Source organism: Heptranchias perlo, chromosome 11, assembly GCF_035084215.1.
Source record: "Heptranchias perlo isolate sHepPer1 chromosome 11, sHepPer1.hap1, whole genome shotgun sequence".
NCBI classification, from domain to species: Eukaryota; Metazoa; Chordata; class Chondrichthyes; order Hexanchiformes; family Hexanchidae; genus Heptranchias; species Heptranchias perlo.
Window position 1 is genome coordinate 76,041,326 of NC_090335.1, and position 12,566 is coordinate 76,053,891.

At 46.8% G+C, this 12,566-nt stretch overlaps 1 protein-coding gene across 2 annotated transcripts in view; it reads left to right on the forward strand.

The window, feature by feature from the left end:
• Window positions 1-12,566, forward strand: part of LOC137327504 (ubiquitin-associated and SH3 domain-containing protein A-like) — a 102,648-nt gene that overhangs the window by 29,884 nt on the left and 60,198 nt on the right. For both annotated transcript variants that reach the window (XM_067993397.1, XM_067993398.1), the window contains exons 4-6: window positions 3,602-3,800; window positions 5,144-5,313; window positions 7,294-7,502. In XM_067993397.1, the coding sequence (XP_067849498.1) occupies window positions 3,602-3,800; window positions 5,144-5,313; window positions 7,294-7,502 (578 nt within the window). The remainder of the gene's footprint in view (window positions 1-3,601; window positions 3,801-5,143; window positions 5,314-7,293; window positions 7,503-12,566) is intronic.

Consider the following 12,566-nt stretch of genomic DNA (forward strand, 5'->3'; position numbering starts at 1 on the left):
CTAATATAGACCGGGAAAATAACAGTGGAAAGGGGAAAAAGGGGAGGAATTTCTGAAATATGTACAAGAAACTTTCTTGATCAGTATGTTTCCAGTCCAACGAGGAAGGACACAATGCTGGATCTAGTTCTGGGGAATGAATTGGGGCAAGTGGAGCATGTTTCTGTGGGACAGCATTTGGGAAACAGTAATTACAATATCATTTGGTTTAAAGAAGTTATGAAAAAGGACAAGGAACAGTCAAAGTTGAAGATACTCAACTGGAGGAGGGCTAATTTCAGTGAGTTGAAAAGGGATCTGGCCCAGGTGGATTGGAATCAAAGATTGGCAGGTAAAACAGTAATTGAGCAATGGGAGGCCTTCAAAGGGGAATTGGTTTGGGTACAGACTAAACATATTCCTATGAAAGGGAAACAAAGGGCATCCAAAGCTACAGCTCCCTGGATGATTCAAGTTATAGAGATTAAAATAAACAGAAAAAGGAGGCTTATGATGAATGTCAGATTCATAATACAGTAGAGGATCAAGCTGAATGCAGAAAGTGCTGAGAAGAACTGAAAAAGGAAATAAGAGGGGTAAAGAGAGAATATGAGAAAAGATTAGCAGGTAACATAAAAGGGAACACAAAAGTATTTTATAAACATATAAACAACGACAACAACTTGCATTTATATAGCGCTTTTAACGTAGTAAAACGTCCCAAGGCGCTTCACAGGAGCGATTATCAAACATAATTTGAAACCAAGCTACATTTGGAGATATTAGGACAGGTGACCAAAAGCTTGGTCAAAGAGGGAGGTTTTAAGGAGCGTCTTAAAGGAGGATAGAGAGGTAGGGAGGTGGAGAGGTTTAGGGAGGGAATTCCAGAACTTAGGGCCTGGGCAGCTGAAGGCACGACCGCCAGTGGTGGAGGGATGAAAATTGGGGATGCACAAGAAGACAGATTGGAGCAACGCAGAGATCTCGGAGGGTTGTAGGGCTGGAGGAGGTTACAGAGATAGGGAGGGGCGAAGCCATGGAGGGATTTGAAAACAAGGATAAGAATTTTAAATTTGAGGCGCTGCTGGACTTATGGGCTCAAATCTCTGGCATAGGACTCGAATCCACGACCTTCTGACTGAGTGGCAAGAGCGATACCACTGATCCAGGGCCATACTGGGACTATTTCCACTTGAACTGAGAAGATTTAAGATCTAAGAGAAGATTTAAGATCGAATGAGTAGGAAAAGATTATTTCACCTGGTTGGGGAGTTAGTGATGACGGATTGTCAATTTAGAATTGGCACTAACGGAGTGAGGTTAGGAGGAATGTCTTTACACGGAGGGTTATTGGAGCAGAGTGTTATTGCTTGGCCACAGGGAGTAATCTTTTAAGGAAAAAGTGAGTAAATATTTGAAGCAGGTGAACACACAGGGTTAAGAGGGGAGAACAGGGCCGTTGGATTACTTTTGGATTGATCTAGTAAGGAGCCAGCAGAGACATGGTTGTAAGATTAAGCCTTTTACATGATGTCTTTCTAATATATAAAACTTATGTTTAGATTAGGTGTTTTTAACATATCAAACATATAAATCACTCACTTTTGGGCTAGGCATTCTAATACATATAACCAGCTCACGCTTATAGAAATTAGGTTAAGTATTAACAAAAAAACAGCTAAAATGACAGAAATGGTCAAATTAAGCTACCCATAAGGCAGAAGGACAGCTAACAAAGGATGCTCCCAGAGCTTGTTTTTACAGCAAATCTTTGTGAAAACTGGGAGGAGATACTGGAAAAGTTCAGGCATTGCTGAAACAAGATGCGAGAGGCCCTTCACATTCCAGTGTCTTGGGTAAACAACATAAGAGATTAGCAGCTGTAAACAACTCACTTATTTTTACGTGACCAGGTTCTCTATAATACAGGGGTTTTTAACTCTTGAATTTTTGTAGAGGTCCCAGACGTGAATCCATGAGGTTGCTTCCCTCTACCCGAGGAAAGAACATGGTAATATTGTGTATACTATATCTATGTTAGGACTTGTTGTCACACAATAAGTGGACAAGTTGCAACCATATTTGCTGTCAGATTTGAATTTACTTACAAGGTGGTCGAATGGCCTCCTTCTGTGCTGTAAACCTCCATGGTCTGATTTCTATTAATTTGGGCCCATGTGCCCCTATAGGTTTATATTTTAGGAACAATTTATTTTTTGCCATTATCGTCCACATTACTTGCATTGTTGCCGACATCAGACATTTGCACTTTAACCCTTGTGCCCAGCTGATCTGTACTCTGTGTATAGAAGTTGTAAACATGATCCACATTTTCTCCACCTTTCGTTTCCTGACAATGATGTGAATTCCAGCTCCCTCAGCTCATCCTTCCACATCTGTCTGTCTAAGGTTGTATGTTTCTATTATACTTATCATCTTTCCATCATAAGCCTAACCTTACATGAAATCTACAGCACAGAAACAGAACTCTGGATGGATTGGAACTCAAGGGGTGGGGGTGGGACTGAGGGGGTGGGGGAGATGGGGTTGGGGGAGATGGGTGGGACTGAGGGGGTGAGGGAGATGGGTGGGACTGAAGGGGTGGGGAAGATGGGGTGGGACTGAGGGGGTGGGGAGAGTTGGGTTGGAGGAGAGATGGCGTGGGACTGAGGGGGTGGGGGAAATGGGGGTGGGGGAGATGGAGATGGAGTGGGACTGAGGGGGTGGGGGGAGATGGGTTGGAGGAGATGGGGTGGGACTGAGGGGGTGGGGGAGATGGGGTGGGACTGAGGGGGTGGGGGGAGATGGGGTGGGGGAGTTGGGGTGGAACTGAGGGGGTGGGGGGAGATGGGGTTGGGGAGATGGAGTGGGACTGAGGGGATGGGGAGATGGGTTGGAGGGGAGATGGGGTGGGACTGAGGCCGTGGGGGGAGATGGGATGGGGGGAGATGAGGTGGGGTGGAGAACGGGTGGGGGGAGATGTGGTGGGGAAGATGGGATGGGGGAGATAGGGTGGGACTGAGGCTGTGGGGGGAGATGGGGTGGGGGGAGATGAAGTGGGGTGGAGAAGAGGTGGGGGGAGATGGGGTGCGACTAAGGGGGAGGGGGAGATGGAGTGGGGTAATTTTCTGATTTTGCATTCATGGTAGGGAATCATTTGAATTATTCGTTGAAAATTGAGCGCAGTGGTATGCATTCCCGGTGGGTGAAGGTTCCCGGTGGGCGAGGGTTCCCGGTGGGCGAGGGTTCCCGGTGGGCGAGGGTTCCCGGTGGGCGAGGGTTCCCGGTGGGCGAGGGTTCCCGGTGGGCGAGGGTTCCCGGTGCAAGTGCAATATTGGAAAGTTAGCCCCATAAAATCATCTCTTTGTGTTCATAGAATCATAGAATCTTACTGCACAGAAGGAGGTCATTCGGCCCATCATGCCTTTGCCGGCTCTTTGAAAGAGCTGTCCAATTAGCGTTATTTCACAAATAGAGAAAAAAAATCAGTAAATCTTGGGCACAAAGAATTCGAGCTATTTTACTTTTCACTTCCCATCAGCTCAGTTTCAATTTGAACTTTCGTATTTTGAATGGGCCATTCATGTGACTTTATTGCCATTAATGGTATTTCTCGCTGCAGTGTGAAGACAGTAAATTGGAGAGTTTGTATGAAGCGTTGAAGAAGGCAGGAGACAGGTTTGTGGGGCGTTTCCCATCCTCTCTCTCTCTAAACTTGCACACAGCCCCCACTTATATCGGATTCTTCTTTGATGAAACAAGTGCTGACATCATCAAACAGTTTGCACTGGCCTTTGCTGCAGAAGCAACTGTGTTGGCAGGTATGAGGCACGGATTTGTATTTTATATCTGACAAAGTATCAGTAGATCTTCAAGTTACCTAGTTTTAACTCAAACATTCTGTGAATATCCAATAATAAATTGTATGATTAATTGAGTGACTGATACCACTATTTCATGGAGGCACTAGGAACTACTAATAAAGCAGCATTTTACACCCCACTGGGCGGGTGTATAATGGGTGGCTGTATAACGGGAGTAGTATGTAACGGGGAGGTGTGTACTGGGCGTATGTATAACGAGGGGGTGTATAATAGGCATATGTATAATGGGCGTGTGTATAACGGGGAGGTGTATAATGGGCGTGTGTATAACGGGGAGGTGTATAATGGGCGTGTGTATAACGGGGAGGTGTATAATGGGCATGTGTATAACAGGCGTGTGTATAACGGGGAGGGGTATAATGGGCGTGTGTATAACGGGGAGGTGTATAATAGGCATGTGTATAGCAATGTGTATAACGGGCATGTGTATAACAGGCGTGTGTATAACGGGGAGGTGTATAATGGGCGTGTGTATAACGAGGTGTATAACAGGCATGTGTATAATGGGGAGGTGTAAACGAGCATCTGTATAATGGGAGTGTGTATAACGGGGAGATGTATAACGGAGAGGTGTATGACGGGCGTGTGTATAACGGGCATGTGTATAACGGGGAGGTGTATGACGGGCATGTGTATGATGGGCGTGTGTATAATGGGCATGTGTATAATGAAGAGGTATGTAATGGGCGTGTGTATGACGGGCATGTGTATGACGGGCATGTGTATGACGGGCGTGTGTATAACGGGGAGGTGTATGACAGGCGTGTGTATAACGGGGAGGTGTATGACGGGCGTGTGTATGACGGGCGTGTGTATGACGGGCGTGTATATAACGGCTGTGTGTATGACGGGCGTGTATATAACGGCCGTGTGTATGACGGGCGTGTGTATGACAGGTGGATGATCCCCCACTGCCCGTTTTGTACGTCTTTTGAAGTTCAATTTCACACCCTATGGGTCTGTGTTTTTCACAGGGTGGGGAGCGGAGACTGTGGGAGGTCTTCAGGGGGTGGGGAGCGGAGACTGTGGGAGGTCTTCAGGGGGTGGGGAGCGGAGACTGTGGGAGGTCTTCAGGAGGTGGGGAGCGGAGACTGTGGGAGGTCTTCAGGGGGTGGGGAGCGGAGACTGTGGGAGGTCTTTGTGAAAGTGACTGCTGTTTTCATAAATTTTATTGAAACTGACCTGCTGAAGATACCTGACGACCTTTCCCACTGTTTCCTGTAACCTGTTTGATATCTATTGATATCGATTGAATCGTTCTTTTGCTTTTCTCCATACAGATTGTCATATTGAACTCTACAACAAGCAATTGCACCTCACGCTGTCTCACAAGTTTTTCCCACAGCATCAGTGGACTTTGGAAGAGATGGCTCGGTCCATCGTGTTAGGGCTGAGCTGTCAGTGGACAGCAGCAATTTATTCCAGAGACATGCGATTTGTACATTACCAGGTAACTGATTGCTGCACTGGCTATGTGTTTGTTCGTATGAGTGTAAAGGGGATATTCAGTGGGGGAACAGTGGAGATATGTAGAAGAAACAGGATATGGAGAATGTAGATGGAACTGTGTTGCCCATTTGGTGGGAGTTTCGTGAAATCCCCCATCTTCCTGGAGCTACAGGTGATGCTAACAGTGTCCGACTGAAGGTTCAGGAGACAGGCAATACTAACAGCGTCCTCCTGAAGGTTCAGGAGACAGGTGATGCTAACAGTGTCCGACTGAAGGTTCAGGAGACAGGTAATACTAACAATGTCCTACTGAAGGTTCAGGAGACAGGCAATACTAACAGCGTCCTCCTGAAGGTTCAGGAGACAGGTGATGCTAACAGTGTCCGACTGAAGGTTCAGGAGACAGGCAATGCTAACAATGTCCTACTGAAGGTTCAGGAGACAGGTAATCCTAACAGTGTCCGACTGAAGGTTCAGGAGACAGGTAATCCTAACAGTGTCCTACTGAAGGTTCAGGAGACAGGCAATGCTAACAATGTCCTACTGAAGGTTCAGGAGACAGGCAATGCTAACAATGTCCTACTGAAGGTTCAGGAGACAGGCAATGCTAACAATGTCCGACTGAAGGTTCAGGAGACAGGTAATCCTAACAGTGTCCGACTGAAGGTTCAGGAGACAGACAATTCTAACAGTGTCCTACTGAAAGTTCAGGAGACAGGTGATACTAACAGTGTCCGACTGAAGGTTCAGGAGACAGGTGATACTAACAGTGTCCTACTGAAGGTTCAGGAGACAGGCAATGCTAACAGTGTCCTACTGAAGGTTCAGGAGACAGGTAATACTAACAGTGTCCGACTGAAGGTTCAGGAGACAGGTGATACTAACAGTGTCTGACTGAAGGTTCAGGAGACAGGTAATACTAACAGTGTCCTAATGAAGGTTCAGGAGACAGGTGATGCCAAACAGTGTCCTACTGAAGGTTCAGGAGACAGGCAATGCCAAACAGTGTCCTACTGAAGGTTCAGGAGACAGGCAATGCTAACAATGTCCTTCTGAAGGTTCAGGAGACAGGCAATGCTAACAATGTCCTACTGATGGTCATGGTTGGAACACTGAAAATTCAGTGTGATGCATCACTGCCTGTTATCTGTTTTAAATTGCTTGTGGCAGTTGCAATTTCTTGACGAGAATTAGGAAGGAGGATAGGATCAGGAGGAAGCTATTCAGCCCCTCGAGCCTGTTCTGTCATTCAATTAGGTCATGGCTGATCTATTTTCTAACTCCATCTACCTGTCGATTCTCCATATCTCTTAATTCCCTTGCCTAACGAAAATCTATCAATCTCAGTTTTGAAATGTTTAATTGACCCCCAGCGTCAACAGCTTTTTGGGGGAGAGAGTTCCAGATTTCCACTACCCTTTGTGTGAAGAAGTGTTTCCTGACATCACCCCTGAACGGCCCAGCTCTAATTTTAAGGTTATGCCCCCTTGTTCTGGACTCCCCCCACCAGAGGAAATAGTTTCTCTCTATTTACCCTATCAAATCCTTTAATCATCATAAACACCTCAATTGGATCACCCCTTATTCTTCCATACCCAAGGGAATACAAGCCTAGTCTATGCAACCTGTCCTTATAATTTAACCCTTTTAGCCCTGGTATCATTCTGGTGAATCTGCGCTGCACCCCCTCCAAGGCCAATATATCCTTCCTGAGATGCATTGCCCTGAACTGAACACAGTTCTGAATGGGGTCTGACCGAAGCTTTATAAAACTGTAACAAAGCTTTCTCCCCTTTGCATTCCAGACCCCTTAAGATAAAGGCCAACATTCCATTTGCCTTTTTAATTATTTCGCTGGTAATTCATCTTCCTCTTGGTCGAGGGGCTATTTGTAAAAATGTAAACTCAATAATCCTGAACATTTTGGAATCCTTTCCAGAGAAATGTACTACTTACTGGATATAATATGTTGTTTTTCTAGATTTCACGTGCACTTTATCCATATATTCCTCAGAATGAGGATGAACTGAAGCTTAATCTTAGTGATTATATCTTCCTGGACCCCACAGACCAGCACGGTATAAGCGAAGGCTGGATCTGGGGTATTTCACATCAGACCGGCTGCAGAGGCCTTCTGCCTGAAAACTACACAGAGAAAGCTTATGAGTCAGACACCTGGGTCAGACACAGGTAAGGTTATGAGTCAGACACCTGGGTCAGACACAGGTAAGGTTATGGGTCGGACACCTGGGTCAGACACAGGTAAGGTTATGGGTCGGACACCTGGGTCAGACACAGGTAAGGTTATGAGTCAGACAGCTGGGTCAGACACAGGTAAGGTTATGGTTCGGACACCTGGGTCAGACACAGGTAAGGTTATGAGTCAGACAGCTGGGTCAGACACAGGCAAGGTTATGAGTCAGACACCTGGGTCAGACACAGGTAAGGTTATGAGTCAGACACCTGGGTCAGACACAGGTAAGGTTATGAGTCAGACACCTGGATCAGACACAGGTAAGGTTATGAGTCAGACACAGGTAAGGTTATGAGTCAGATACCTGGGTCAGACACAGGTAAGGTTATGAGTCAGATACCTGGGTCAGACACAGGTAAGCTGTAAACAACCAACTGAAGCCTAGAAATGACTGATGGTGATGTTATTGTTTGAACATTTAATGGACTCATCAAATTACTTACATCGCGATTTTAACAGAGACAAAAGGCCATTTATTTGAAATAAGTTAACACCACTGTTAAATTAGCAGAGAGAGGAATTTGATACAAGCACATTAATCATTTGCATGATAATATCACTGAAAGTAATTTCTATCTTCAAATATTTCACACTGTTAGCGTGGATTTTGGACTGTTGAATTAAAGGCAACCATGAAGTGACTAATGGGTACACGACAGTGGTATTTACCCTAAGTGGTTTTAGGGTAAATACCACTGTCGTGTACCCATTAGTCACTTCATGGTTGCCTTTAATTCAACAGTCCAAAATCCACGCTAACAACACCAACAGAAGCACAATGTACAGGGGAGAAAGCATGTTTCTCTAATTATGCTAATTTAAGGAAATCATAGAATCATAGAATGATACAGCACAGAAGGAAGCCATTTGGCCCATCGTGCCTGTGCCGGCTCTTTGAAAGAGCTATCCAATTAGTCCCACTGCCCTGCTCTTTCCCCATAGCCCTGTAAATTTTTCCCCTTCAAGTATTTATCCAATTCCCTTTTGAATGTAATTATTGAATCTGCTTCCACCACCCTTTCAGGCAGTGCATTCCAGATCATAACAACTCACTGCGTAAAAACATTTCTCCTCATCTCCCATCTGGTTCTTTTGCCGATCACCTTAAATCTGTGTCCTTTGGTTACCGACCCTCCTGTCATTGGAAGCAGTTTCTCCTTCCAAATCCTTCATGATTTTGAACACCTCTATTAAATCTCCCCTTAACCTTCTCTGCTGTAAGGAGAACAACCCCTGCTTTTCCAGTCTCTCCACATAACTGAAGTCCCTCATCCCTGGTACTATTCTAGTAAATCTCTGCACTCTCTCTAACGCCTTGACATCTTTCCTAAAGTGCGGTGCCCAGAATTGGACACAATATTCCAAGTGGGGCCTAGCCAGTTATTTATTAAGGTTTAGGATAACTTCCTAGCTTTTGTACTCTATGCCTCGTTTATAAAACCAAGGATCCTATATGCTTTTTTAACAGCCTTCTCAACTTGTCCTGCCACCTGGTTGCTTAACGACTTCTGGCTGTTCCATTTCCATCTGCAAAATGTTCTGCACCCATTCCATGATATTGATTACCAGATGTACTAATGATAATTTTCCAAAATTCCTTGGAAGCATTAATTGTAGAGTCAGGAAATTGTGGGTTCAAGTGCCATTCCAGAAACGAGTACATAATCTATGCTGTCACTTCAGTGCAGTACTGAGGGAGCGCTGCACTGTCTGAGGTGCCGTCTTTCAGATGAGACTTTAAACCTAGGCCCTGTCTGCCCTTTCAGGTGAATGTAAAAGATCCCATGGCACTATTCAAAGAAGAGCAGGCAAATTCTCCCCAGTGTCCTAGCCAATATTTATCCTTCAACCAACATCACTTAAAAAAAACAGATTATCTGATCATTCATCGCATTGCTGTTTGTGGGATCTTGCTGTGCGCAAATTGGCTGGCGCGATTCCTACATTACAACAGTGACTACACTTCAAAAGTACTTCATTGGCTTTAAAGCACTTTGGGCATCCTGACACGTGAAAGGTGCTATATAAATGCAAGTCTTTGCTTCTTTCTCATCACTCTGGTTACCCAAGAATGGGAGGGAAGGTAAAAATCTTAAAATTCTCAAACCCGACCCCAACCTGCCCACTTCTGGGTTTAACAGAGGCGGGTCGGGGGGCAACCAATCCGCTCTCAGGAGGCGGGTCGGGGGGGGCGACCAATCCGCTCTCAGGAGGCGGAACAGGGGGTGACCAATCCGCTCTCAGGAAGCGGGTCAGGGGGTGACCAATCCGCTCTCAGGAGGCGGGTCGGGGGGGGGGGGGGGTGCGCGGGTGGTCAACCAATCCGCCTCCACTTTAACTCAATTTTTATTTTTAACGCTGCAGGCCGGGATTCCCGACAGGTAAAAGGAGGTGAGACGGACCGGGTCAAAGAGGTAAATGCCTTTCCAGCACTGCCTGGGGGTCAGGAGGAACTGGAGTGCTCCCCCATCCCCCCCAAGCAAGCCTTGACACAGTCGGACTCCCAAAGACCCTGATCTCTTCCCGAAACCGTGTTCGAAACCCCAAAGACCCCGATCTGTCCCCAACCCCTCAATCCAAACCCCAAAGTCCTCGATCTCTCCCTGTCCCCGTGATCCAAACCCCAAAGACCCCCGATCGTTCCCAGACCCCCCCGATCCAAACCCCAAAGACCCCGATCTCTTGCTGACCCCACGATCCAAACCCCAAAGACCTCGATTACTCCCGATCCAAACCCCAAAGACCTTGATCTCTCCCCCAGCCCTCGATTCAAACCCCAAAGACCCCGATCTCTCCCCCAGCCCTCGATTCAAACCCCAAAGACCCCAATCTCTTGCCGACCCCCCGATCCAAACCCCAAAGACCCTGATTGCCCCCTGACCCCTCTATCTAAACCCCAAAGACCCCGATCTCTCCCCGACCCCCCGATCCAAATCCCAAAGTCCCTGATCACTCTCCGGCTGCTTTCCCGCCTCTCAATCTGGCTGTCGGGCGTAAGACCTGTTGAAAAAATTTAGAAGATGTCCTACCGTCAAAATCCTTCCCCTTCGCTCTCTTCCCGGCTCCGAATAAATATCGGGGCCTTGGTCTCTGATGATGGATTTCAGTAATATCCCCAAAACTGATGTTAACTGACAGGTCTGTCATTTCCTGGTTTCTCCCTCCCTCCCTTCTTAAATAATGGAGTGACATTTGCAATTTTCCAATCCAAAGCCACAGTTCCTGAATCTAGAGAGCTTTGCAAAATTATGACTAACACATCTACAATTTCCTCACCTGCTTCTTTTAATGCCCTAGGGTGGAAACTATCAGGTCCTGGAGATTTGTCAGTCTTAGAGATGTACACCCTCTTGGTTGAGGAAGGAAGGGAAGAACTTTCATTTATATAGCAGTTTTCGCACCTTCAGGACGTCAAAAGTGCTTCACAGCCAATGAATTATTTTTTTTGGTGTAGTCACTGTTGTTACAAACTGAACAGCCAATCTGTGCACAGAAAGGTCCCACAAACAGCAATGAAATAAGAGACTGGTTAATCTAGTTTGGTGGTGTTGCTTGAGGGATCAATGTTGGCTAGAACATTGGGAGAACTCCCTACTCTTCTTTTACATCTTATCCAACCATAGCACCATCAATACGCCCCTGAAGTGTAAGCCTAGATTATGTGTTGCATTCCTAGAATGGAGTTTGAACTTACAACCTTCTAACTCAGAGATGAGGGCATCACCACAGAACCAAGCAGGCATTGGGAACACCTACTGTTCTGGTTGAGACAATGGCCAAGGATATCTTTAGAGATTGGAGCTTCCAGTAAAACAAAGCTAGTGCTTGAAGCATTCTGTGTTGTTACATTTCTGCAATTCAAGTGAACTACTCAGATACCAGGACAGAATCTTCACACATCTGGCACAATTTACTAAGATCAAATGTGCCCCGTTATAACTATAAATAGATTTGCTTGTTAGATCAGTTTTAAGATTATATGTCCTGCCATACAAGGCAAGACAGGAAAAGTGTATTCACCGCAGGTTAGACAGGCCTTGCTCCGTTTGGTGGTTTTCTATATTTCTAACGCGGTGAGTATAAGGAGTGCTGGTTCACTCATGGTTGTGCCCCACCCAATGGCAGAAGTAGTGAGGAAATAAAATGTTGAATAGCGGCACAATCATAGGACGATGTGCCTCTCACAAACTCTGCAACCGATTACTCTTCCTGCAGACACAGAGTGGCAGAAATTGGGTCTCATTGTGCCCGCTTTACGGTCAGAAAATGGGCAAAGCGAGGCACAATTTTGGGGACCAACTCTCAGTGCCTCAAGGATGCCTGAAAGACGACCGAGCTGAAGTTGGGCCTCTTCCTTCCCCTTCCTGAGCAGGTGTCTCACCTGGTGTGAAACCGCCCACCTCTGAGCAGGTGTCTCACCTGGTGTGAAACCGCCCACCTCTGAGCGGGTGAGGAGTTCGTCATTTTAGTTTAATTCACATGGAGCCAGAAGGAGCAGGAGTCACCCACAGCTCTCATCACGGCCACGATCCTCCCCCTCCCACTGTATTCACCCCACTGTACTCCCCCCTCCCACTGTACTCCCCCCTCCCACTGTACTCCCCCCTCCCACTGTACTCCCCCTCCCACTGTACTCCCCCCACAATCCTCCCCCTCCCACTGTACAGCCCCTCCCACTGTACAGTCCCTCCCACTGTCCTCCCCCTCCCACTGTCCTCCCCCTCCAACTGTACTCCCCCTCCCACTGTACTCCCCCCAATATACTCCTCCCTCCCACTGTACTCCCCCCTCCAACTATACCCCCCACTGTACAGCCCCTCCCACTGTACACCCCCTCCAACTATACCCTCCACTGTACAGCCCCTCCCACTGTACACCCCCTCCAACTATACCCTCCACTGTACAGCCCCTCCCACTGTACCCCTCCATTGTACCTCCCCCACTGCCCTCCCCCTCCCACTGTACACCCCCCCACTGTACACCCCCCTCTCACAGTACTC